The sequence below is a fragment of the Larus michahellis genome, chromosome 1 (assembly GCF_964199755.1).
Source record: "Larus michahellis chromosome 1, bLarMic1.1, whole genome shotgun sequence".
NCBI lineage: Eukaryota > Metazoa > Chordata > Aves > Charadriiformes > Laridae > Larus > Larus michahellis.
Genome location: NC_133896.1, coordinates 4,069,860 through 4,094,727, shown reverse-complemented (window position 1 = coordinate 4,094,727; position 24,868 = coordinate 4,069,860). Strand labels below are relative to the sequence as shown.

The window sequence follows — 24,868 nt, the reverse complement described above, 5'->3', positions numbered from 1 at the left end:
TGGGTTGTGGCACCGTGAGCGGAAGATAAATGGTCCTGAATTATTTACACGTTCCCTGTGACTCTGAAAATAGAAAAGTCTCTTGCAAGGACATCTTGAGCTGCTTGTAAAACTCTCACCAAAAAGGTAAGAGCAATAATCTCTTTGTACAACGTGTCGGATGTTAAAGCTGTTTTTGGGGGAGAGAAGAGGAGTGTGGGGAAGGGAGGAGGGGCAGGGAGGGAGGAAATGCCTGGGTAGGTTTATTTTTTTTTTAATTTCTTTTTAAATTTCTTCTTGGTCTAACAATTATGGCTACAGTCTACGAAGGGAAGGATTAAGGCCAAAGATGCTCATCGCTGCATTTCCTACCTGATATTTTTTTTTTTTTTTGCAAAAAGAATGTTCTCAACATAAAAAACGTACTGCTTTTTTTTTTTCCCGTGGAAATAGTTCTTTAAATAGGGGAAGGAAAATCTACTATAAAATATTAGTGGTTTAAAAATATGGTGTCTGGAAAAATAAATAAATGTACAATTCCTATTCAAATATAAATCACTATAAGCACTTGCTGAGCAGTTAATATCATCACTGGTCTCTGCTCGGAAAGATTTAAGGTTGCTTGATCTCAAGCCTTCGTAGGGTTCTCTTGGAAAGTCTTTGGACCTGATTCATTAAAGCACTTTGGCGTCTCTTTGCTGGGAAGGGGGATCTGAGGCACATGCCAAACCCGACTGCCTGGAGATGCTCTGCCGGGGGCACCCTTAGGGCAACGCCAGCTCCCGCGGCCGAAGCTTTGCTGCTGCCCCGCGTTTTTGACACGTTTATTTTCAGCGAAGGGCAGAAACTCGAGGTTACCAACCTGCCACTCATCTCTCGGGGCGACTGGGAAGCAAACGTGCTCACGCAAGCAATTGCAAACACCCGGACCGGTTTTTCGAGCCTTGCTGAAACGTTAAAGAGCTGAACTCGATGCTGCTGGAGCTGGGGGACAAAGCCATGGAGCGGGGTTATCCAGGTGAGAGGTGTTTTCCTGCTTGGCGTTGAATTTTGATCCCCTACCAGACTGGCCTTTAGCTTTTTCTTTCTTATGTTTTTCCCTTTCTTTTTTTAACCACCCCCCCCCCCGCCCCCCCCCCAAAGCTTCTTCCCCGTAGTGCAGTGCACAGGTAACTGAAGTGTGCTGAATACATCGCTAATGAATAGCAGGAATATTTACATACAAAAATATATAGGTCTGAACACTTCAAACTCTGCCTTTTGATGCAGGAGAGAAGGGAGAAGAGCCAGTCCCTTTGAGAAGACACATCTTCTGCCGGCTTCTGTCCTGAGGCTGAGCAACCCACCCCAACCCTCTCTTCCATGGACCCTCTCCCGACGACTGGCTCGACCTGGCTTTCTCCAAGCTTTCCATTGCTTGGCTCTGCTTTTCCCTTCGTTCAGGATGGCCATGGGAGCAGATCCCCATCGTGTTTGACCTGGTGGCAGAGCCTGAAGGAAATCACCCCATCGTGCGTTGGTGAATACAGGGGAGAGGAAGGGCTGTGCTGGGGGATCGCTCTTCATCTGCAGCTCCTCTGGTTTGCAGAGGGCTTGGGACCACCACCACCATCCTCATGTGCTGGGAGATGCGCTTCCCCAGGTGACCTTCTGGTCCTCTTCCCTTTGTGCTGGAGGATGGAGCTCAGCTCTGATCTGTGGCTCCGACGGGGCTGAGCTGCTTCACCGAAGCCTGGCCAAAGGTGTGAAACTCTCCAAATCCTTTTAGAGCCATTTAGGAGCTGTGATGGGGAGTAGAAAATCCAAAAGGGCCTCAGCCCAGCCTGTTTCTGCTCCTGCATGTTTGGTTTTTTTTCCGTGCCTCTAAAGACTTGCAGCAAAGGGAGACCTGGACAAGAAACCAAGGGTTGCGGGGTGAAGGTCAGTCCCAGCTTTGCTGCTGAGCCGGAATTTCCTTTGCAGGTCTCTGCTACTTTACCTGCTTTTGAAGAAAAGCTTGAGGATGTGGACTGAGCTTATAAACCTCGTGGGGAGGAAACACCAAGGGCTGTACCAATGGAAAACTCTGAATACCACCAAGCTGCCTGGCTGGTGCTTCTGTTGCTCTTTTATCTCTTCTGCTCCTCACGCAGGAAAACATGACCACAAAAATCACAAACCATCACGCTGCACGTAACCCACGGTCTCGGGGAAGGATGGATGTGGGCCGCAAGATGCTGCTGCGTAATTACTGGAAGGCAATCAATGCATCGGCAGAGCTGGTCTGCGCTGGAGCTGGGCTCCTGCACCACAAAACCCCCAACCTCGTGCCTGGGCTGGTGACCAGGCATTGCTCTTGGTCTCATTACGCCCTTCCTAGGAGGGATGATCTCAAGGAATTACTCCTTTTTGTTTTTTGTTTTTTGTTTTTTTTTTTCCTCTTCTCCCTCCCCTTTGCATCAATACAAGAAGCTGCTGTGCCTCTCCTGGTTTCCCACCGGGTGTAGGATCCGTCCCGCAGCCCTTCGCGGCGCAGCTGGCGGTGGCGTGGGACTGCGCATCACTTGGCTCGTCCAGCCGGGTCTGGATGCGTTCGTTTGCCCGTGGCACAACGTGGGGCTCTTGTGCGTTTTTAGCCAGCAGTTTATGGGGAGAGGATGGAAACTGGATTAAAAAGGAACAGGCTGTTCCAGCTTTTTCCGCTCGATACCTGGGCGTTTTGTGTCGGGGAGGGCAGAGCGATGACTAAACTGCGTGGGCCAGAGGATTTTCCTAGCTCTAATTGCCAGGTGCCGGTTTGCTGTTGGGAGCTGTGCTCCCTCTCCCATCCTATTTACGTTTCTTTCTTCTTATTTTTTGAGTTGCTCGATAGCAGGAGGCTGTGGTTGGAGTGGTCAGACGTGGGACGGGAGGGGACATGCTCGGAGGAGACACCAGCAGCTCTTTGGGAGCAAAGCCACCCTCTTTGCCCACGGCTGGTCAGGTCTGGCATGATAGGTCCTGCTGAACGCCTGCGGGTGATAGATGATGCTCATCCAGATGAGGCCACCATGGTGGCTTGTGTTGACACTGCGCCCTGGAGGTGTCCTCTCATGTCCCTTCTTGTTCTGTCCTGCACCCCACATGATGGCACGAGGGGCCATGATTAGTTCATTAAGGGATTTTCTGGGGTTTGTTTGGGAGTTTTGCCTTGTTTTGGAGTTGTGTGCGTGTGTGTGTGTAGGGATTATGGGATTGGGTTTTTTTGGGTGTGGTGTGGTGGTTTTTTGCTTGATCGAGTTCTGTATCCTATAAATGCGTGTCCTCCTCTTCTTCCAGGTCCTCCTTCATGAGGGTGTCGAGAGGAACGATCCAGCTGTCCCCCAGCTCCCCATTGAGGTTCACCTTCTTCTCCTGCATTTCGGAGGAGGTCTCCATCACTTCCAGCGTAGGGTTATCGTGGTAGCCGTTCTCCATCGTCTGCAGCTCCTCGGTCAGGCGCTGCTGCGAGGAAAGAAAAGCCAGAAACACCAGTGAAAAACAGCTTGGCCATGCTGTGTGTGCCACCTTGGGGCTGTCACCTCCCAGCCAGCCACGGTCGCTGCCCCGTATAGATGTATGTAACTACATATAGAAACTTTCATGGTGAGTTTGAGGCTGGGAGCTGCAGTCAGTGCCAGCGCAGCAAAGGGATAGCATGGAGCTGGCAAGAGAGACTCTGCTAATGGTGGGAAGGAGCAAAGAACAGCCAGAGACACATGGAAAACCTGCAGGAGCAGCTGCCAGCTTCAGCCTGGCCATGGGCCCGTGGCTCCATGCCCCCAGGACCTTGAGAAGAAGGCCGAGCATCGCTGCTTCGCCCTGACCCTGCATCCTCACTCCTTCCTCACAATGTAACTCCATCCTTCCCCTCCCCTTTCTGCCTCCCTGTCCCTTTTTAGCTGCTTTATTGTTATTCTCCTCGACCCAGTTCTCACCTTGCAGATTCTGATGACCCATTTGCCCCTCCATAAGCATCGTCCCTCCTCATTCTGGATCTCTTGGTAGAAAACAAGCAGGGAAAGAATAGCCCCTCCCAGCCCTTTCCCTTTGGCCATGTGTGGTTTTGGCTGATTCATGGATGAATCAGGCACTGCATCACCCTGGTCCTTTGGTACGCCGTGCTCCAGGCTCCAGCCTAGCAGCCCCCATCCCAATTTTGCATTTGCCACGGCAACTTCTTCATCCCCATCCCACCCTGGAGGGATTCACTGGGGAGCTGCAGTCCTCTGTCAGTCTTTTTTTTGGCAGTGCAGGGCTCTCATTAGGCACCCGTGTTAAAATCCGCCTGGATTTACAGCTTGATTTATTACAGTGCTCCTAATAAATGCCAGGAGACAGGCGTGGGAGGGAATCCATAGAGAAGGAAAGGGATGGAGAAGCAAAACCGCAGGGCTTGGCACTAGCAGGGGGGGCTGCGAAGGCGCTGCTGGGGGGGTCCCTCGGGTTGCACAAGGTGAGGGGGGGATGCGGGCAGGAATGGTGGAGCTGGGACGGGATGCTTGAAAGCAGAGGAGGCACCTGGGCTCTCTCAGGGGCTGTTTCGCCCCGTGGAGTTACTGGCACGACCCCTGGATGGATGGATGGATGCTCGGGCAGCGTTTTCTCCCTGCTGTGGCAAGGCACCCCCCCGCCGTGCAGCAAGGGGAAGGGGGCTTTAAAGCTGGGCTTTAGTAGGCTTTAGTCCTGTTAAAAGCTATTGAACCCTACCAAGCACTGGGGATGAGAGCTGGGGGTGTTACAGATGCAGTGCCCGCCCCTCCGATCCCTGTGTTGGAACTCACATTAAAGATCAGGGCCACATGTCCATCATCAAACCCGGGGAGATCAGGGTGGATGTGCTGGTTATTTCCAAGGTAAAACAACAGCAGGGTTTAAAAGGGGAGGGGAGGGTTGGAGAAAAATAAATTAAAAAAAAAAAAATAAAAAAAAAACCAAACAACTTTCAAGTCATTTTTGGAAAAGAAGCAGGAGGAAAACAAAAGAAACCACCCCAAACCAAATCCAGAAAAGAGAAACGTGTTTGATTTTCAAAAAGCCTATTGCAACTGCTTGGAAAAAGATCTTTTCCCTTGCTCTGAGCAAGAGCCGGACCGAGGAACTGCCGTCCCTTGCTTTGCTTTCACTCCCTTGCCCTGTGACTGGGGGGTATTTACCTCCAGAGCATCCAGCCAGGGCTGGCACCTGTTCCTCTGCACCATGTTGTTTGAGGGACACGCATTCCCATCGCTAAAAATACCTGTAATTTCTGTTTTCCAAACAATATGGGGGAAGAGTTTTATCCTTGTCCCTGCTGGGATGTTTTTCACCCTGACCAGGGAGATTTCAGCCGAGGGATGTCCTGGCTGTGAAACCCCATAAGCTCCAAGGGGAGCACAGCGGAGGTCAAATATCTATCGAGGTTTTGCATCCTTCCCCATTCCCTCCCAAAAAAAATCATGCCTTGTAAAAACAAGTCTGACGCTGGCGTTGGTTTGCTCTTCCCTGCCTCCTGTATTCGTCTCTGTTAGATTGCAAACATTTTAGTGAATAATGCCTTATCCCCTGCCTTCAGATGGCTCCCAGTGTTGGGTTGGGACCCACTGGGAAGGATGAGCTGGTTTGGGGGGAAACAACTTAAAGTAGTACCCAGGGGTTTGCTTCTCCATCAGGAGGGTGGTTTACCCTTATTGTATCATTTGGCCTCATTTTTCTTTCCCCCTTTTCTGTTGCAGTCTCTCCTCCGGAGCTAAATCCTCAGCAAGAGCAGCAGGGGCCATGGGTACGTGGCAGAGCTCTCCCTCCCCAGCACCGCAGGGCATGGGAACGGCCAGTCCTTGCAGGTGGATGCTACACTAAAATCACCCAGAATTGCTTCCTGAGATAAAAATGTTATTATTTTTTTTTTTCCGTGTCTGTTCTTCCTTAAATCCTGCTGCCGCTGCTCAGATTTGGCCCTGGCCCAGCTCTCCTAAAGGCTGAGCTGTGCAGTGTACGGCATCGATACCCTCCTGCGGCCGTTCTCCTGCCATCCTCCCACCCTGCAAACAGCTGCAGGCTCCCTGGTATCCCTGGGAAGGTATCGGGGTGATGCTGGGCACCCAGCCCTACTCATAAAGGTATTTTGAGAATTTTTTTGAGATGGGTTTGGAGGAAGGTTTTATGCCAAGAAAGCCTTTCTTGTCAAAATTACGACCCGAGGATGCTGCTCAGCTGCCCTGTGCCCTGGGTGGCAGTGGGGATGGGTCTGCTGTACCCCACCGCCACCAGCCCCTCATTTCCCTGGTTTTCATCATAGAATCATAGAATCATAGAATCATAGGGTTGGAAGGGACCTCTGGAGATCATCTAGTCCAACCCCCCTGCCAGAGCAGGGTCACCTAGAGCAGGTTACACAGGAACATGTCCAGGCGGGTTTTGAATGTCTCCAGAGTTGGAGACTCCACCACCTCTCTGGGCAGCCTGTTCCAGTGCTCTGTCACCCTCAGGGTAAAGAAGTTCCTCCTCATGTTTAGGTGGAACTTCCTATGTTCAAGTTTGTGCCCATTGCCTCTTGTCCTGTCCCCGGGCACCACTGAAAAGAGCCTGGCCCCATCCTCCTGACACCCACCCTTTAAGTATTTATAAGCATTGATAAGGTCACCCCTCAGCCGTCTTTTTTCCAGACTGAAGAGACCCAAATCCCTCAGCCTTTCCTCATAAGAGAGGTGTTCCAGTCCCCCAATCATCTTTGTAGCCCTCTGCTGCACCCTTTCCAGCAGTTCCCTGTCCCTCTTGAACCGGGGAGCCCAGAACTGGACACAGTACTCCAGGTGCGGCCTCACCAAGGCAGAGTAGAGGGGGAGGATGACCTCCCTCGACCTGCTGGCCACGCTCTTCTTGATGCATCCCAGGATGCCATTGGCCTTCTTGGCCACAAGGGCACATTGCTGACTCATGGTCATCCTGTTGTCCACCAGGACTCCCAGGTCTCTTTCCACAGAGCTGCTCTCCAGCAGGTCAGCACCCAACCTGTACTGGTGCATGGGGTTGTTCCTTCCCAGGTGCAGCACCCTACACTTGCCCTTGTTGAACTTCATAAGGTTTCTCTCTGCCCAGATCTCCAACCTGTCCAGGTCTCTCTGTATGGCGGCACAGCCTTCCGGTGTGTCAGCCACCCCACCCAGCTTGGTGTCATCAGCAAACTTGCTGAGGGCGCACTCTATCCCCTCATCCAGGTCATTGATGAATATGTTGAAGAGGACTGGACCCAGTACTGACCCCTGGGGAACACCACTCGTCACTGGTCTCCAATCCTGGCTGCCCCACACCCCGACACCCCCAAAGGGCAGCTCCTGCCCCTCTGGAGCATCTGCAGCACTTGGGCACCCCTTGAGCAACACGTGAGGGTGGTGCCTGCCGGGCAAGCCAGGTTGTCTCCACCATCAGTGATGACAACGTTGATGCTCTTCATCTCCTGAAGATGCCTCTGTGACAAAAAGGTCCCAGGGTACCTGTTCCACTCCCCTCCCACCTTACCTGGTCCTTCTTTTGGGAGAAGCGCTGGTGGCAGCAGCCATAGATGGCTGCGATCAGCAGAAGGGAGCCGGCCAGGGTGACGATGGTGATGATCAGGGGTGTGCTGAACTCATCGTTGATTATCATCTCCCTCTCCATTTTGTCATAGGTGATGTTGGTGATGCCGAGCTGCCACAGAAGGGACAGGTCAGGGCCCAAGGAGGGCTTCCCGTGCCTCCCACGTTGGGGGACATCTGCAGGGAAGCTGCGCTGTGCCCAGGGACCTGCTTACCTCCTCTAACTTGTCCTTCTCCTTCAGCTCCTCAAGGACTTTTTCAGGGTCTAGAGGGACTGGGGAAAGAAAGAGGCTGCAATGAGCACAGGGTAGGTGGGTCCTCAATGCATCACCCTGGGTCAGGGGCGTGACCCCCTTTCTGCAGGAGGTGGATGGAGACGTGTGAGCATGGAGCCAACCCTTGCAGGTGCCTCCACAGACAGGTAACAAGCCAGGATCTCTTCTCCTGGCAGGAGGACAGTCCTGGGGACCCCAGTCCCCACCATCCCCCAATCCCGGGCTGTGCCGACCCTGATGGGCGTCTCTGCTTTGGTGGGCAATTTGCCAGTGGGACCAGCAAGGGGCTGTAACCGGCTACTTCAGGGCATGCAGGAGTGGTGCAGGATCAGTCCCCAGGGACGAGTTGCCCTGCTCATGGTCAGGTGCTGGAGGCTGGATCCCCTACCCAGCCCTGATGACAAAGAGGAGGAGGATGGGGCTCAGTCCTTCCTCCCCCTTGAGCTAGGGTAGCGTGACGCCTTCATCCTCCCAGCACCCTGCAGCTAAAGCAACAACTGGGCTCTGATGTGGGCAAGAAACTCCCCTCTGTGGTCCCTTGGGGAAGGCACTGGTTTTTAACCACATGGGAGGAATTTTTCCTCCTAGAGCCTTGACTTATCGTGGATGGGAGAGGGATCTGGTGCATTCACTGGGGAGCAAAGCTCATTTCTGGGGTTGTTTTGCCTCTCCCAAGCTTCTTGAGATGGGGCAACCCAAGGAACAGAGCCCCTTGGCCAAGCTCTAGCAGACCCCAAGGGCTCTGCCAAGCCTCAGGCTGCATCCCTGTGACAGGATCCCCAATGCCAACCCCATCCCGTCCCGCTTGGGGCAGGATGGTGGGATCATACTCACGGTGCACCACCGCCTGCACAGCCCAGCGCTGGGAGCGGGGCTCAGGGGAGCTCAGCGTCACCGTGCACGTTTCCCTGCTGGCATTGAAAGCGTGCTGGCCCGTCGAGCAGAAGCTCTCGAAGAAGGAGATGTTGACGCTGGCGATCCTCCACTCGGCCTGTGGTGACAGCAAAGGGTCAGCACCATCCTCCCATCTGGGGATTGTCAAGGAGCACCCTGCCCCACCGCCAAGGATGCTGTGGCCATCCCCATCCTCCCCCATCCCGTTGCACCGCCCGGCCGCCGCCGGCCCTCCCAGGGAACAGGAAAAGTTTAAAAGTAGTTGCTTTATGAGAAGCCGAGCTCTTGGCTGCCGTTCCTCACTGGGGCCCTGCGCCGGCCTTATCTGAGGGCTGCAGCTTTTGGCGTTACAGGAATAGCAGGTCCCCGAGGGAAGCAGGACGGGGGGGCCGGCAGAGGATGAGGGGCCACAGCGGGAGCAGGATGGGGCTGTGCAGCACCCCCTGTGCACCCACAGGCATCTGCAGCTCTCCTACCCACATTTCTACCCTCTGTCCCCACCAACATGGATCTCTGTCCTCCCTAGGGCTTCCCCATGGCTCTGTGGCTCCGCAGAGGCAAGAGAAAGTGTTTTGCTTTCAGATAAACTGGACCGTCCCTGGAGGGGTTAGCCTGGAGAGATGGTAGAGGGATGGATGGAGCCCATGACCCCTCTGAGCTGTTCCTGAGGTGTTTTACATCCACTCAATGCTTCGTAGCAGCTGGGAGCTCATTAAGGTGGAGGTGATCGTCCTCCTGCACGCACAGATGCTGCGTGCACAGGTCCTACATTCAAAGATGCCGTATGTACAGCTCCTACGTGCACAGGTTGTGCGTGCACAAGTCCTTTGTGCACAGATGCACAAGGTCCTGTCTGTACAGGTCCTGTGTCCAAAAGTCCTCCGTGCACACTGGAACGAGGTGCCCTGGCTGGGATGGACCTTAAACCTCCCTCTGCAACGCCATCCGTGCCAGGTCCCGCTCACGCTGATGGCCGGCAGCATCCCGCTTGCTCCACACCGCAAGGACGGGAGCCACCCGACTGAGGAAGGCACCTAATCTCACCCCATCTTATCTAAATATTTGGGAAGTGGCGGTGGAGACAGGATGCACTTGCCGGGGCGGAAGACCGGTCCCCGTCCCAGCGCGAGGGTGAGCTCAGCATCGTGAGGCCCCGGCCATCCCTGGGAACCGCTGCTGGCCCTTGCCTGTCCTTTCGCTTTGCACAAGGAGAAGCTTCCCCCGGGCCCCTCCGTTGAGTCCGCACCATCCCGGCTGCATCCCTGGGAAAAGAGCTGGATGGGAAACCTGCCCTGGGCCAGGGCAGCCCATGGGCAGCAAGAGGAGACCTCGGCAAGGCAGAGACCCCCAGAAAGCTCGTCCCCAGTGGGATGGGGAGGAGAGGGTTACAGCCTGGTCGGGGTGGTGTTTTTATCATCTTTGGACGCTGGGTTGTGCTCCTACGCTTTAACAGTCCTGCAGTCTATCAGTCCCTGCCCGTGCAGCGTTTTCTGCTGGGCAGAGGCACGAAAAGCCTCTCTGCTGCCTCCCTGCATCCTCCTTCCCCAGGTTTTGCCACAGCTCTGCCTTCCTCTGGCCCTTAATAACCCACTTCTCTTACCACCCTGGGGGGGGTGGGGGGAAGACCTTTAAATTTTTTTTTTTTTTGGGTGGGAAGGGAAATCGGATGTGACGCTAAAACCCAGCTGAGCATTGAGCCACTTTGCTTCTATAGAGTGATTGGCGCCTAAACCACTTTTGAGGCTGAACTGGAGGGATTTACCCTTTCCAGGGTTGGAGATGGGCACGGTTAAATCCCACTGCAGCCAGCAGGGATGCCCCGGCGGCGGTGCCCCGGCCCTGGCAGCTCTTCCCTCCCACCGCCGGGGCTGCTCGCATTCCTTGGCCGGAGTTGACAGGCGCTGCCGAGCAGCTCGAATCCGGTTCCCACACTGGCGGGGACCTAAAACTAACATCCCCGAATGAGGTAACAGCACTTGAGTCAACAAACTGCCCCCGCCAGCTGGACGGGATGAGGGGGACCACGACCCTTCTCGGCATGGGGGTCCCTCCAGCTGCTCTGGGGACCATCCTGCTGTCCCCAGCTCGGTAGGTGTCACACAGCAAATTCTCTCAGGCAACTGGGTGCGGGTCCAGGTAGTCCTACTGTTGCTTTTGCATCCCCAGTTGGAGCAGGCTGTGCTCCTCCTCAGCATCCTCTGACTCAGCTTGCTGGGCACATCTGCATCCCAGCTGGGGACACGATGGAGGAGCCACACTGGCTCCCTGGGAGGTGGCCACAGGGTCGTGTGGCTCAACCAGAGCTCAGGGGACACCAGACATCTCTGACATGGTCACCTCTTCTTTCTCCTAACTCATTTAGGGGTTGGGATGAGGAACAGAGCATCCATCCATCCATCCATCCATCCCGAGGCTTGGAGCACCCCAAGCAGCCAACAAAAACCCAACTGAAGATATACTTGTGAGCTGAATCTTGGGAAAGTCATCCTATGTAACACAGGGCATCAAGCTAATAAGTCTCGTTAAGAAACTCATTAAGATCCTGCTGAAATCAAAGGAAGGAGAAGGGGCAAAAGGGAGGGTGAGGGAACGTGGATTGAACTTCAGCGCTGGTTAAAAGCATCACCTGAAGAGGAAAGACGCTGGGAGCCAACAAGCCCATAAAATTCCTTTGGTCCACAAAGTGGTGCCAGCCATGTATTGGGCATCATTTATTTTTTTTGTGGGGGGGCAATTAGAGTTTGGGCTTTTGGTTGCTTGTTTGGTTTTTTTTAAGTTTTAAATTTACTGCAGCTGGAGGAACTGAGGTGCAGTGGGGTGTGCCGCCCGCAATTCCTGGGTTCAGTCCCAACCGTTTTGCGGGGTTCCCGATGCAGTCCCAACCCTGCATCGCCAGCGCTGCCCCATGAGCCCAGCTACGCGCGGGGCGGGGGGTGTCCTGCATTGCCCCCTCCCCTGCCACGTGTGATCTGGGCACGTCCCCCACGGCTGAGTCCCTGTGTTGCCCTCGATGCTCCCCCGGCTCCTCTCTGGAGCTGAGCTTTCAGCACAACGCCGCACGACTCCATCTCATTCTTGCAGACCGGGTTTGGAGCCATTTCTGGAACACTTCTCCTTATAGCGCGCACTTTCCTGTTTTCCCACGGGTTGCAAAATGCAAAGGATTTTTTCACTTTGCTGTCAAGTTTTGGCTAGAGACTTGTTTACCGGGCCTACAAAGCAGGGAAACCAGATAGTGCCATTTCTCTGTTATCTGCTCGGATTGGGAGGCATAAAATTTGTTGCAATTTTCAGGAACGGGCCGAGTGGAAAGTTAACGGCAAGCGGGTGGGAGGCGTTTTGGCAGCCGAGGAGAGCGATGCTATGGGAGGATGCACCCTTGCGGTCTTTCTGCAGCTGCTTCGAGGCATAATTGGCATTTTGTACTAACAATGCTTCAGCTGGTTATTATGCCCAGAGGAATCTAAGGGAAACAGGCCGGCAGACTCCACGGCTCGCCAGCTCCAACGCGCCATCGCCCAGCAGAGCGGCCAGAGACGAGCAATGGATGATGCCAAGCCGTGATGTCCGCCCACCACTTAGCTCGCCAACATATCACTATGCACCAGCACTTCCCAGTCTTACCATCCCCATCTCCAAAAAGCCTGCCAGCACAGCTCCAGCAAAGCTATGTGGAGGACAGAGTTGGGGTTGTTGAGCCTGGAGAAGAGAAGGCTCCAGGGAGACCTTATAGCGGTCTTCCGGTACCTAAAGGGAGCCTACAGGAAAGACGGGTCCCAAACTCCAGGCTGCTGTGCTTCCCAGTTGCTCTGCAGTTGGATGCCACCCTGGCCCAGCTGTGAGGTTGCAAGATCTCACCAACACAACAACTGGAGGGGAACTCCATATTTTTTTGCTTGGGCTTTTGGGATGAACTTCTGGCCCCTCTGCAAAAGTAAAAGTCAAAAAAGGCCTTTGCAGAGGGGAAATTTCACCATCTAAAATTTCCCATTGCTCTTTTTCTGAGACCTCAGTGGTCTCAGCTGGTCCTTCTACTTGAAGATGACCACACGGGCCACCTCTTCTCCCATATCCCCCACTGCCTGATACTGCTGAGTGTGGGCTTGCATTTGCCATTTTACACCCCAAAAGCGACTGCATCTTGTTTTGATGAAATTACTCTCATCTCTGTAGGCTCACACGCTCAGAGCACCACAGGTTAAAAGCTGATCTCCAACAGCAACGCAGCTGCTAATCCTACACAGAAGTCCAAAAGGGTGGTACTTACACAGGTTTTAGCTTCTTTCAGATACATCATGGGCTGGTTATTTTGCACCTGTTCTTTACAGATGACCTAGAAAGACAGAAGAAAAGCAACTCTCAAATCCTTGACAGAGGTTGGAAAGACAGTTGGTCACTAATACAACGGACTGACCAAGGCAGGAGACACCCCAACCGAAGCTCTGATCCATTTTATGGAGGTGAGACAGGCTTAGGAGCCCTTCACTCAACCCTTTATATGAGGAAAGGGTTTTCACAGATAACCGACACAGTTGTCTGCAGGATGTTTGCTAATGCACTTCCCAAACCAGGTTTAGGATTTGCAGTATGGGGTAAAGCAGGAATGGGCTCAGGCAGTAGGAAGATCCATGCCAGTGGACCATGATGAAGTCCTGTCCTACCAAAGATGAGCATCTTTGCTCAGGATCCCCATCCTTCCATCTTAGCACTTTAGTTATCTTGGCTCGTGTTTTGAGACACCCCCCCGCTTTGCTCCCAAACCATTTTCTGCTAGTATCATCCATGAACATTTGATGCTGAATTGTGGTCTTTGTCCTCTCGTCATGTCCAAATCTGCCCCAAGGCAGCTTTTGCTCTCCATAATGTCTCCCTCTCTCTTCCCAAATTTCACTTCTTCCCTCTTCAGCACCCAGGCCATAATCCCCTTCACCTCCATCCTCCATGTCTCTTCACTGGAAAGCTACAGGAGAAAGCGGTTGGACTAGAAGACCTTTAAAGGTCCCTTCCCACCCTAACCATTCTATGATTCTATCATCTAGAATTATTTTACTGCCTTGTGTTTTCCTAAAGCAGACCTCTCTGACACAGACATGTGCAGCGACAAGCGCTGCAGGCTTTACGTGTACATGGGATCATCAGTATGAAGAACCTAAACCTTCCCATAGGTGTCATTACCTCATTTTGGAAAGAAGCGTTCGGGTGCTGGGGGCCAGTACTGATGCTCGCTGTCTGGTCCCCCGGGGCTGGGGCTGATGGCCGTGCGCTGGCAGGGCTCTGGTCAGCACTTGTAGGTTTGGTTGACGCAGATGCGACCTCTTGGCTTCTCTGGTCTGGGTCCACAATATGCAGCAAAAAACAAGCAGACAGGCACTGATACAGTACAGAGGATGCAGCTGACACAGTTCATGAGCAACTGAAAATAAGTTTTCAGCTCTACCCCTGCCTTGAAGCTCACTGTGGAGACGTTTTGGGTTTCTACCTTTTTTTTTTTTAACTAACTGTGATATGAAAAAAAAAAAAATATTGCAGATTGTATTTTCTGCTGCTGAAAGCCATTAGACTGTTCTGGAGAGAAGAACCCAAACGCTATGATAGGTGTGGGTTGGTAGCTGGGTAACCACTTAAAACCGGAGCACTGCTGGGTAAATGGGATGGCCCTCATTTCACTTCATCTGGGGTGTCTTCCATGGAGGTTTCTACAACAGAGGCAGACTGTCTGAGCTGGCTACCGAGGGTCTCCCAGTGAATGGAGTTCATCGTACAACCCCACTGACAACTGCATCTCCATCAGCTATGGAAGAAGCCCAGGGTGACGTGCTTAGAAGTAGTGCCTGGTACTATGGGAGACAGCCTGGGGTCCTGCCTGCTCCTCCAGAGGGGCACATGCCCCACATCTACCAGGCCCACGCAGGTGTCCCAGATACCTGAGATCATCTCGGACACCTTTGTAAACGTCTGTAGCATCTTACAGTTTGTTGTGCGATGGGAGTAGTGCAAGGAGCATAGCAGCCTCCTGCCTCCCCGAATCCTTGTGAAGAAATGGATCTCTGTCCCTGGGTTCCTAATTGATCTTTAAATGGTGACAAAGAGAATTAAAATGCCACATCCTGTTCACAGCCTGTTTGCTTTTGGGACTCCTGCCTCTTCCACAGAAAAGACGAGGGATCTTTCTCTCCCAGACACATTCTGAAGGCTCCAGGAGAGAATTAATTTTCAAAGCCATCTGTTTCTTTTGTTTTCTCTCACCTATTTATTAAATGTAAAAGTTTTTTAAACCTCTTCATGCTCAACGCTTGAGGTCAAATTTGAATTAACATAATTTCATATATCATCCTTTAAAGGAGAACAGTCCTGTGGAGCAGGAGGGGAAGGAAACATCCTTCATGAAGACACCCATTTCCCCTCCTAATACCTGCGAACATGCTCAAAACATGACTTCGATGAAGCCAGCAAAGACGGTTTTGCATTAAGACCTCGACCCATTTAATGATGCTGACAGCAAGGCAGAACTAGGGGGCTGAGGGGGAAGAAGATGTTTTTTTGAGTGGCTTCTGTATTTCAGGTAGCTGTAAATTGGGTCAAGAACAACCTTCTCCAGAGGAAGATAATGAAGGGCTGCAGTGTCATCATGGCTTTTTTTTTTCAGGGCCAGATGTGAGCTGGACCTACAATCCCACCCACGTCTGGAGAGCTCCATGGAGCCCTCACAGTCCCACGGTGTGATTGCTTCCCCACAAACGCTACCAGACGAAATGCCAAAGGGGACCCTAGACTGTGCCTCACCAGGACACTTACAAATGAACATGGCTCTGTAGAGCTCCAGAGGTCTAGAGAAAACATATTAACGGTGTTCAGCAAGATCCTAACCACCACATGGACTCTCATAATGCTGCTTAGACAGAAGTCAGCAACCAAACCCCCTGCAGCAATGACGAATATCCTGCCTAACTGCTTAGACTCTTTAGAGGTTTTAGAGTCTACACAAAATCTCCTTAGTCATCTAAAGCTTATTTTCTATGCATGCTCAGATGGCCTTCATTAAGCTGTCGGCCAAACTAGGGATCTCCTACAGTCAGCATTCTGGGTGCTGTCAATCTCTTTCACCAACTCCACAACATCAGTCTCCACCTCTGAACTCACTGCTGCTGGCTCCCTTTTGCAGTCACTGAAGATTGAGTCATTGCAGTTGATGCAACTTCAGGCACAGTTTGGTCCATCCAAAAGTCGATGTCTACGCTTTGCTAGTTGATTCATGCTAGCTATGAATCAACTAACTGCATTGACTCGAACTCCACTGATGGCAACAGGGACCTAAACACCCAGTTGTCATGGAGACAACTGCGCTGGAAAGTCCTAAAATGAGACAAGGTGATGACACCCCATAATGGCAGGAGGTGTTTAGGGTAGCCAAAGGAAGACCACAAAAAGACCTCCCAGCACAAAAAATCAAGGTTCTTGTCTCCTGGTACCTGCTCCGAGAGTCGGTGTGGTTGCCTCTGAGACCTGGTGGATGCTGCTAGGTGGTAAAGACACAGATGCTTTACTAGTGGTGGGGGAGATGGATCCATCAAAAGGAGTAACAGAAGTGTCGATGCTTCCAGGTCTGGTGAAAGAGGTCAGTCCCTGGCCTGAAGAACTGGGAGAAGAGTGAGGCTGCTTGGTGACAGATGTGGGAGAAGACATGCCATTGTCCTTGAGCCCAGGGGCAAGGCTGCCTGTTGAGACTCCAGTGCTCGCAGCAGTGCTGGTCAGTTGGTCCAAAGGCTGACTTCCCTGAGCTGCCACGCTGGGAGAGGATGCGACAGCAGTCCCTAAACCTCGTGTGGTGGCTGTAGGGGTGCTTGCATGAGTGGGGACGCGACTTGCAGCAGTGGTTGTTGCTGAACTTCCCGAGCTGGCTGGAGCACTGGTCTTCTCCTGGGCTGCACTGGAGGTTGCAGCAGGGGTGGCTGTTGAGGCTCCAGAGCTGATTGAAGAGCTGACCTGCTGAGACTGGTGGGGCGATGTCGTGGGGGCAAGTGGTGGGTTTCCCAGGTTTTTTGTGGTAGTGGCCCCTTGAACTGCAGTGGTTGATGTCGCAGGGATGGATGGTGGGTTTCCTGGGCTGCTTGCAGTGGTGGTCCCTTGACCAGTGGTGAGTGATATCACAGGGGCAGGCAGTGCGTTTCCCAGCTTGCTTGTAGGGCTGGGCCCTTGAACTGCAGCAGGTGACGTCGCAGGGGCAGGTGGTGGATTTCCTGGAGTGCTTGTGGTGGTGGTCCCTTGTGTCTTGCTGGTGCCTGTAGTTGTGGTCTGCTCATTTTGTCCTGGCTTTGCAGTAGTTGTAGTTTTAACATCCTGAGAGGTGACACCTAGGGAAAAGTAAAAATGCCAAGATAAACTTTGAACTAAGGAAACTACCCTTGGTTTCCACCCAGAACAGGTATTTGTAGAAATAAATGCTGACCAGAAACCATGAGTCATTCACTCAGGGCTTGTCTCATACTCTCTAAACTCATACCAAATGCCATGTACTAGTATCACTGTGTCAAGCAGAAAGTAGAGCAGAGGAGGAGGAGGAGAAGTCAAACTCACAGGACTTCAAAGGGGTTCGAGGGTGATCAGGAGGGCAAGAGCTGCTGGTTCCCAGAGGCAGATCTTTCTCAGACGGGAGGTGCACCACCTCCCGGTGCAGGGCTGCCCTTGTAAGAGAGCGGCCAAGGGATATGCCAAACGCTATTTGTCCAACCTTGTTATGAGGGCCTCTCACATCCCTGAAGTTGTGAGTACCCTCAGATAAAAAAAGTGGCACTTACGACCATTTTGAAAGTTATATTCTTTTTGCAAGCTCAATCTTTGTTTCTTTAATTGCTTACATTTCAACTTAGGTTTGTTTTTTTTTCCCTCCCAAACTCAGATAATTACTATAAAAACATCATAAAATAGGCAGTCTCATTTGAATCCACAGAATCAAACCATTGAGGGTGGTGAGACACTGGAGCAGGTTGCCCAGAGAAGTTGTGGATGCCTCATCATTGGAAGTGTTCAAGGTCAGGTTGGATGGGGCTTTAAGCAACCTGATCTGCCCATGGCAGGGGGGTTGGTCCAGATGATCTTCAAAGGTACCTTCCAACTCAAACCGTTCTCTGATTCTATGAGAACCTGTACACACTATAATTCCCAGTTGGGTGAATTGTGGAAACAATACGGCTTTGGCGGGCACCTGGCATCCAGCCAGGGTCAACCCACCACACCAACTCTCCAAACCAGGAGTCACACGTCCAAGGTTTGATTTTTAGCCATATCCTAATGCTGCTTTCCAGCCATCTGCTTTGTTCCTCCGTGCTGGCACACTGGCAAAGTATCTTCTGTTATGGAGCCTGTTTGTTAGCACTGGTTGTGCTTCAAAGACCTGAAGAAAGCTTGAGCTTCTGAGATTCATACCGCTGGGGAAATCTAACCCCACCATATCAGGACCCCAGGGGGATGTGGAGGTATGTTGGAGACAGGACCTGGGCATTGGGATTTGGGGAGCCTACAACACTACATCGATGGGAAAAGAGCTTTTTGTGGGGACAAGTCATATTTCCTATAGACAGACAACTGCCTGCAGGAGAAGAGGTAAGGAAGCAAAACACATGCATGGGCACTTAGCAGGTGAAACCCGGGTGCAAAAGATAGGAGGGAGTTTCCATCCGGTTAGCCACAAAATGGGTCTATCCCGTAAATAGGGCTGTAAAAGTTTGACAGGGGTTTTGACAAGGAAGGTAAAAAAAAAAACAATCCCCTAAAGGTAGAAACAATACAAAAGAGACGTAAATAAAGAAAGGGTTGGAAGGAAGTGGAGGAAATCCCCCACTACTCTCGCTTCCTTTTCATGCCCCGGCCCCATCCCAGAGAGGCAGGAAGCAAACACGCACCAAAGGAGAGGTAGAAAAGACAATTCAATTCAAGCCAACTCGGTCCAAAAGAAAAAGGCAGATCCATGTTTTTGCTCTGGGCCAGCCTCGGTGGGCAGCTGGGACCCTGCTAGCCAAGAAACTGGCATCCCTGCCCCAGCACTTCTCTGTCCCACCCCAGGGAGCTGCAGCTACGTTTTTACCACTTTTAGCAAAAATTGGGGTTGCTCTGCTGATGGAGAAAGCTGGTGTGATCCTCCAGGTTGGCCCTGGCTGGGGTACTAGTAGGGCTTCTTTCAAGGGACACAGGGTGACACAGCCCAAAAAAGCATCTGGGAGAAGAACCAAGACTTAAGTTGATGCCCACAAAGCTGACTCATATTTTATCTTTCCATATCTCTGCATCCACATTTAGTGCTCCTCTCCTGCTAAGGTCAAGAGATGTTAAAAGATGAATTTATTCTTCCTCATTAAGCCAAGACCAGCGATTTAAGTGGGCTGAAAGCAACTTGAGGAGTCAGCACCCTGCTTGAAACTGGTGAGCCAACATGCAAGAGGATGGATGGATGGATGGATGAATGGATGGATGGATGGATGGATGGATGGATGGATGGATGCATTCAACAGGTGCTGACCATGCTGGCAGGTAGGATGCTATCCATGCTACTATATGGTTCTGGCTGAGGTCTGGGGTCAGGCGATGTTAAGTGCCACAGAGGTAGAAATAGTTCTGCTTTGGTGGGAAATGACCTGCAGCCCTTCAGCACGTGGCAACACAAGTAATATATGAGCCAGAAAACATGTCACCACACCATTCCCTCTCTACAAACCCATTCCTGCTGTATCAGGCTGGATGGAACCACTGGGAAGCCCTTTGCAAAAGATCTCCCATCCCAAACTTGAGCTGAAGGTGATGTTTCTTTAATAACCTCAGCTGAGCTGCTACCAAATTTTCCCTTTCACCCCGTCTTCTTCCATAGTTTGCTTGTCTCAAAGCAGAATGTTTTGAAGAATTGTCATTGCTGGCTGAAATGCAACGGCTGTGGTGAACAGCAGTCATGGAGTTGCCCATGGGAAGAGGAAATCCAGGCAGGTTGCAGGCTTGGCACTCTTCAAGACAATGTGCGCCACCATGGGCTGGACCCGCAACACACCAGCGGAGAGAAACCGCGGCTATGGCTGGGTGAGATCTTCCTTCCATGGAGGAATCGGAGGAGGATCGGCACCCCTATCCATCCCCACACCTCTCCCACAGATTTTTGGGCACCCAACTGTCAGTGAAATTCACCTTCTCTCTCCAATTGCATTAAATTAAACTGTTTTCTCACCGCTGCTGTACAAAGAGCCAGATGCTGCTGCAGTTGTGGGGGCTGCAGTTTTATTGCCCTGGGCTTAATATTAGTTGTTTGTCTAGGGACTCTGTCTCACTGCAGCATTGGGAAAAGACATATTTTATTTAGACTGGAGAAAAATAAATTGCTTTATTTTAGGTGTCTTGCAGAAGACCTGGCTTATGCAAACTCATTGTTCTCATTTTCAGAAGCCTAGCAAATACTTACTTGCAAAGCAGAAACAAATACGGAACAAGGAGTGAGAGTACCACAAGCCCAGGAGTCCCTGTTTTCCTCCCACATGTGCTGTATTTCTTTCAAATGCCAGATAACTGTGTTTTTTTATCTTTTCCTCCCTAACTGGCCACCCATGCCAAGTCTCGGCGGCGGACCTGGGGGTAATGACTGGTAATGAGCCCCTGTTTGCCTGGGCTGGTAGCCAGTATTGCCTGATGATTGTCCTCAACAGAAGAACCAACGAGGATCTGGTCGAAGGAGGAGAAAACCCCTGTAACCACAGACTGGTGGTGGTAATAACAGCCAGACAGGACAGGATTATGTTTGGTGCCCCTTTAGCATGAAAATTACTCACAAAAGATACAGTACATCCTTTTGCAGGAAACAAATGACCATTTCACGCCATGAGCCCCGGAGATAAAAGGATTTAACGCGTGCTATGAGAGAGAAGGAGGATGGAGGAGAAGTCCTGTAAGCCACCACTCCCCTTACCAGGAGGAGATCCTTTCTTTTGGAAAGTTCACTTGAATTTCAGCCAGAGTCCCTCACCCTGTTTTCCAGAAGGCAGAAAAAACTGCCTGCTCCTGACCTTCCTGGCTGCATTTTGGCAGGGCAAGGCCACTTATTTGATCGCACCTTTTTGGACCGTCATCAATTCCTTATTTGAAGGAAAATGAGGGTAACAGAGCAGCTACCGGTGTATTTTGACAACACCGATCGCAGTGAGTCTAATGCTTTGGTCTGCACCTCTCCTCTGGCACATATCGCTCAGAAAACCCCAAACCCTTGCATTTCTGTGCTGGGTGCGGGGTAGACCCGCAGGAGGAGAGTGCAAGCCCTGCACTCAAGCATCCGTGCGCACAGCGGCCAAACAGCCTGCAGGAAATGAGTCCGCTGCAAAAGCATGATTTCGTTTCCGGATACGTAGATCCCATGACCGTGCCTGTGATACGGTGTCTCCGTGGTGGGGACAACCCCGGAGGGGAGAGAACTTTCCCTTATTGCTAGCTATCAAGATGGGCTTGTTCGGCCCCCGGTGAGCAATATTTGGGAGGCTGGAAGTGCCACTGCCGGTCCCTACTGCTGTTGGAGTGCCTGGGTAGCACTGGTGTGGGAATTCTCTGGTCAGGAGATGGTGGGGTGTGAAAAGCCACCCAAAAATTAAAAGGAAAGGCTTCATGGCTTGTGCCAGTGCAGCTCGTTGCAATACCAGTCAAGGGCCACACTTTTCAGCCGCTGTGTACCACCACTAACCATGCCACGAATCGATGCTTTGGTTGTAACCTCGTCGCAGTAGATGCGTGATATTTTGCAGGCTGGGGAAGATGCCCCGGGGGGAGTAGCTTGTTTGGAAAGGTCACGACGTGAAGCACATAAAGAGAAGCAAACTGGCGCAAAACGCAAAGTGAAAGGACACGTCCCATCCCTCCTCCCATCAGCCCACCCAAAGCCACCACCTCCCCACGCAGGTCCTCTGATTAATTCTCTGCCCAACAGCTTCCCGCTTCCTATTTTGGTAACACCTCCCCCCCACCCCCCACCCCCCCATCCACCTTGTTGAAACAGCTCAGATTGGCTGAAAATCTATTAATAGTGAGAAAAGGAAACCCAAAAGAATAACTTCGGAAATGGTGGGTGACACACCCCACGCCGGCGGGCTGAGCCCAGCTCGGAGCCTTACGCCAGCCGGCTCCTGCTCCTCCCAAGGCGGGATGAGAAAGCTAAGGAGCCCGAGCAACCCACGGAAGGGGAAGGGATGTGAGCCAGGCCTGAGGAAGTTCCTATTTGCCTCCCTGTTGTTTTTTTTTTTCACAGCCTTTCCTGATTAAAGAGGGGCAACGGGTTGAGTTTGTCAAAGGGAAAGTGGGGGCTGAGGCTTCAGGGTTGGCCTTTGCTAGGGGAAAGTGTGCGCCAAAGCGAGTGAGGAGGCTCCTGGTCTTTTCTCTGCATCGCAAGAGACTCCTGGGCGCAAGGAGGGTTTTATCCACCCGCCACAATGCAGCCATGTCTGAGCCAGAGCAGAGACCAGTCGCTGCAGAGGACAGGAAATTTGTCACCTCCTTTTAAAACTGTGAGAGCGATCAGATTGGCAGAATATCACAGAGCGGCGTTATTTATGCTGGAATTAAGCTGGGCTACCAGAGCAAATGGTTACCTCACAGGCTTTTTAAATTTTGCCTATGTAGAGGCTCTCTCCCTCCCGTCTGCTTAGGGAAAGATGGGCTCCAAACAGCAGCATCCTCCCTACCTACCTGCCGAGATTTCGGTGAGGGATGTCGTACGAGGATGCTGTTCGTGTGCACACCACCCTTCGCCCTTGCAAAGAGGCACTCCCCACGTCAGGAGACACACTTCCAAACTGGCATCACCCAACCCCTTTGCTGCCAGTCTCACCATCAACATTATGAAATGGTTTCACCCAGGCCAAAGACCAGCTTGGCTGCTCGGGTAAGAAGATCCAACAGCTGTTGCCAGAGCCTTTTCAGACTCTAATCCATCAGTCAATTATCTAGTGCAGGGATGCCTATCCTCTCCAAAACCCTGCCAGAATAAAAACTGCTGCAGAAGAGTCTTGATAAAATTGCACTGAAAAATATTAAAAGATGAGACCTAATGGCTGGATGTAATTAGTGCTAAAGTATCACTTGGGAAGGAAACGAGTATGTCTGGACTCTGGTTTAAAGCTTGTTTGTAGCAGGGAACCTCCTTTACCCCGCTGTGAAAAAGCTCTATTGAAAAGACCCTTCAGATAGGTGTTGTTTAGATCTCGTGCACAAGTGACAGCCAAATCAAGGCAATAATAGACAAGTGTCCTCTTCTCTGCTGTCAAATGAAATGAACCTACAGCCACAGCTGCTGTCCTGAAGGACTTACCCAATAAGCCCTTACTGGCTGGACATGGCTGGGGAAAATGGATGTTCTTCAAGCCCTGAAGGGTTTTGCTCCGTCTCCAGATGGAGAGGAACATACGGGGCTTCCTTCGGCATGGCTGCACTGCCAGCCTGGAGATACCCCTGGTCTGGAAATTCGGGGCATGTCCCTGGAGCACCTTAGCGTCACCCTGAGGGCTCTTATAAGTCTGTGGGATTTTGCAGTCACTCACAACCCTACATAGCCAAAAGCCTCTCTGCTTTAATTCAGACCCGGGAAAATTTTAAGTTGTCCTTATTTTACCCTGTGGAAGGCTCCCTGAAGCTCAGAGAGCAGGACTTGAACCAAACCTCATGTGAGCTTTGGCTGCTCCATCCCTCCTGTTAGATCCGCCTCACTTTATTTTATTCACACGACACGCTTTAAACCTCCTTGATTTCGACCAAGAAACCCATCCGCAGCCTGAGATGCCTTTCCTGCCAGGACTGCAACACACGTGCGCAAAACCCAGGTTCTGATGAACTGGCATTTTCTGACGAGAAACCTGCTTCATTAACAAATTCCCCATCAGCTCTTTCTGCAAGTACTTGAGCCAGCTCAGCTTGTCTGCTGTTTCATTTGGAAGTATGACAAATATTAAAAATAATCATCCCAAGGCACGTCTCCCCACTTGGACACATTCCTCTTCCCCTGAAGCCCTGACACGTCTCCTTCTCACTCCCTTGGTCCCTCTAAACACCGCATTTGGGGAGGCAGAAATGGGTTCATTTGCTGTACTAATTAATGAGCAGACGGTAGATTTGAGGGAGCAGAAGTATCTCAGCACTCCTCACTCCCACCTTCTCAAAAACTTTGTCATTGAATTATCTTCCATGCCATGCTTGGACCTCTCCTGAATTTCTCCTCAAAGACTGTTTCTTGCCAGAAAATCATGATCAGAGGCATCTTTCACCCAAACGGACCCAACTGGTCCATCCCAGGCAGTGCTCCATCCCATGGTCAGCTCCAGACAGAGGCGAGGAATGCCAGTGTTGGGAGGAAGCATTGGTCCAGCCGCTCTTATGGATAAACATAGGACATCCTACTTAGGATTGTGTCTCCACAGCTCTTCCCATGGAAAGTCTGTAGCTATCTAAGAAGTGAAGGGAAAGATGAAAAAGGAATCAAAAGGAGACAGGAAGACCAATGTGGAAAACTAAAGCTCCAAAACCCTTCACATGAGGTTGTCAAGGAGGCAAACAAACACAGACACACGCGCTCATCTCTATCCAAGCTGCCCCCAAACATTTTTCATCACTGAGCCTGGAAACATCCTCTTTCCACTGGGGGCTGATGGGATTTGTAAGGGACCCAGCTCCAGCCCTGCACCTTTCCCAGGCTGCAAAATGAACTGGGGTCTCTTTGCAGCCCGAACAGGAACGTTCCATTGTGCAGGAAACGGTAGTGGAGCTGCTGGAGCGGAAACGCGGGGAGAATGAGCCAAAAAATCTACATGTCCCAGCTCGACCAGACCCTCCAAAGCACAGAGCGTAGCCATGCTCCTGCCCTTCTCCTGCCTCCTTTACGCTGTTAGTGTGGAGTCATCCTGCGATGACCTTGCTGCTTGGAAGCAAGATTTGTGGCAGTACAGCCTACTCCTGTCTCAAGCAAGCACCAGTCTCCCATGAGCTGAAGGACATGACGTCTGGCACATTTAGCACGGAAACCCCTCTATTTTGGCAAAAGACACCCAGGGACTTTGGAAGAAACTCAAGGTTTACACTGAGTAATGGGCCACAAAAGTCGCTCTGCAGCAAGGTAAAGCCCAGCTAACTCTGGCCCTAAACAGCAGCTGTGAATCGAAATCATACTGA

At 51.7% G+C, this 24,868-nt stretch overlaps 1 protein-coding gene across 4 annotated transcripts in view; it reads right to left on the bottom strand.

Moving 5' to 3' along the window:
- Positions 1 to 284: 284 nt before the first annotated feature.
- The window catches only part of PODXL (podocalyxin like), a 46,918-nt gene continuing 22,334 nt past the window's right edge, over positions 285 to 24,868 (bottom strand). The window contains exons 2-9 of one of the 4 annotated variants that reach the window (XM_074573205.1): positions 16,168 to 17,049; positions 13,874 to 14,028; positions 12,966 to 13,031; positions 8,639 to 8,795; positions 7,745 to 7,803; positions 7,474 to 7,641; positions 4,761 to 4,817; positions 285 to 3,441 (exon numbers count right to left, since the gene is read on the bottom strand). In XM_074573205.1, coding sequence (XP_074429306.1) covers positions 3,247 to 3,441; positions 4,761 to 4,817; positions 7,474 to 7,641; positions 7,745 to 7,803; positions 8,639 to 8,795; positions 12,966 to 13,031; positions 13,874 to 14,028; positions 16,168 to 17,049 — 1,739 coding nt within the window. In that variant the 3' untranslated portion in view covers positions 285 to 3,246. The remainder of the gene's footprint in view (positions 3,442 to 4,760; positions 4,818 to 7,473; positions 7,642 to 7,744; positions 7,804 to 8,638; positions 8,796 to 12,965; positions 13,032 to 13,873; positions 14,029 to 16,167; positions 17,050 to 24,868) is intronic. The other 3 variants (XM_074573206.1, XM_074573207.1, XM_074573208.1) reach the window with 3 other exon arrangements.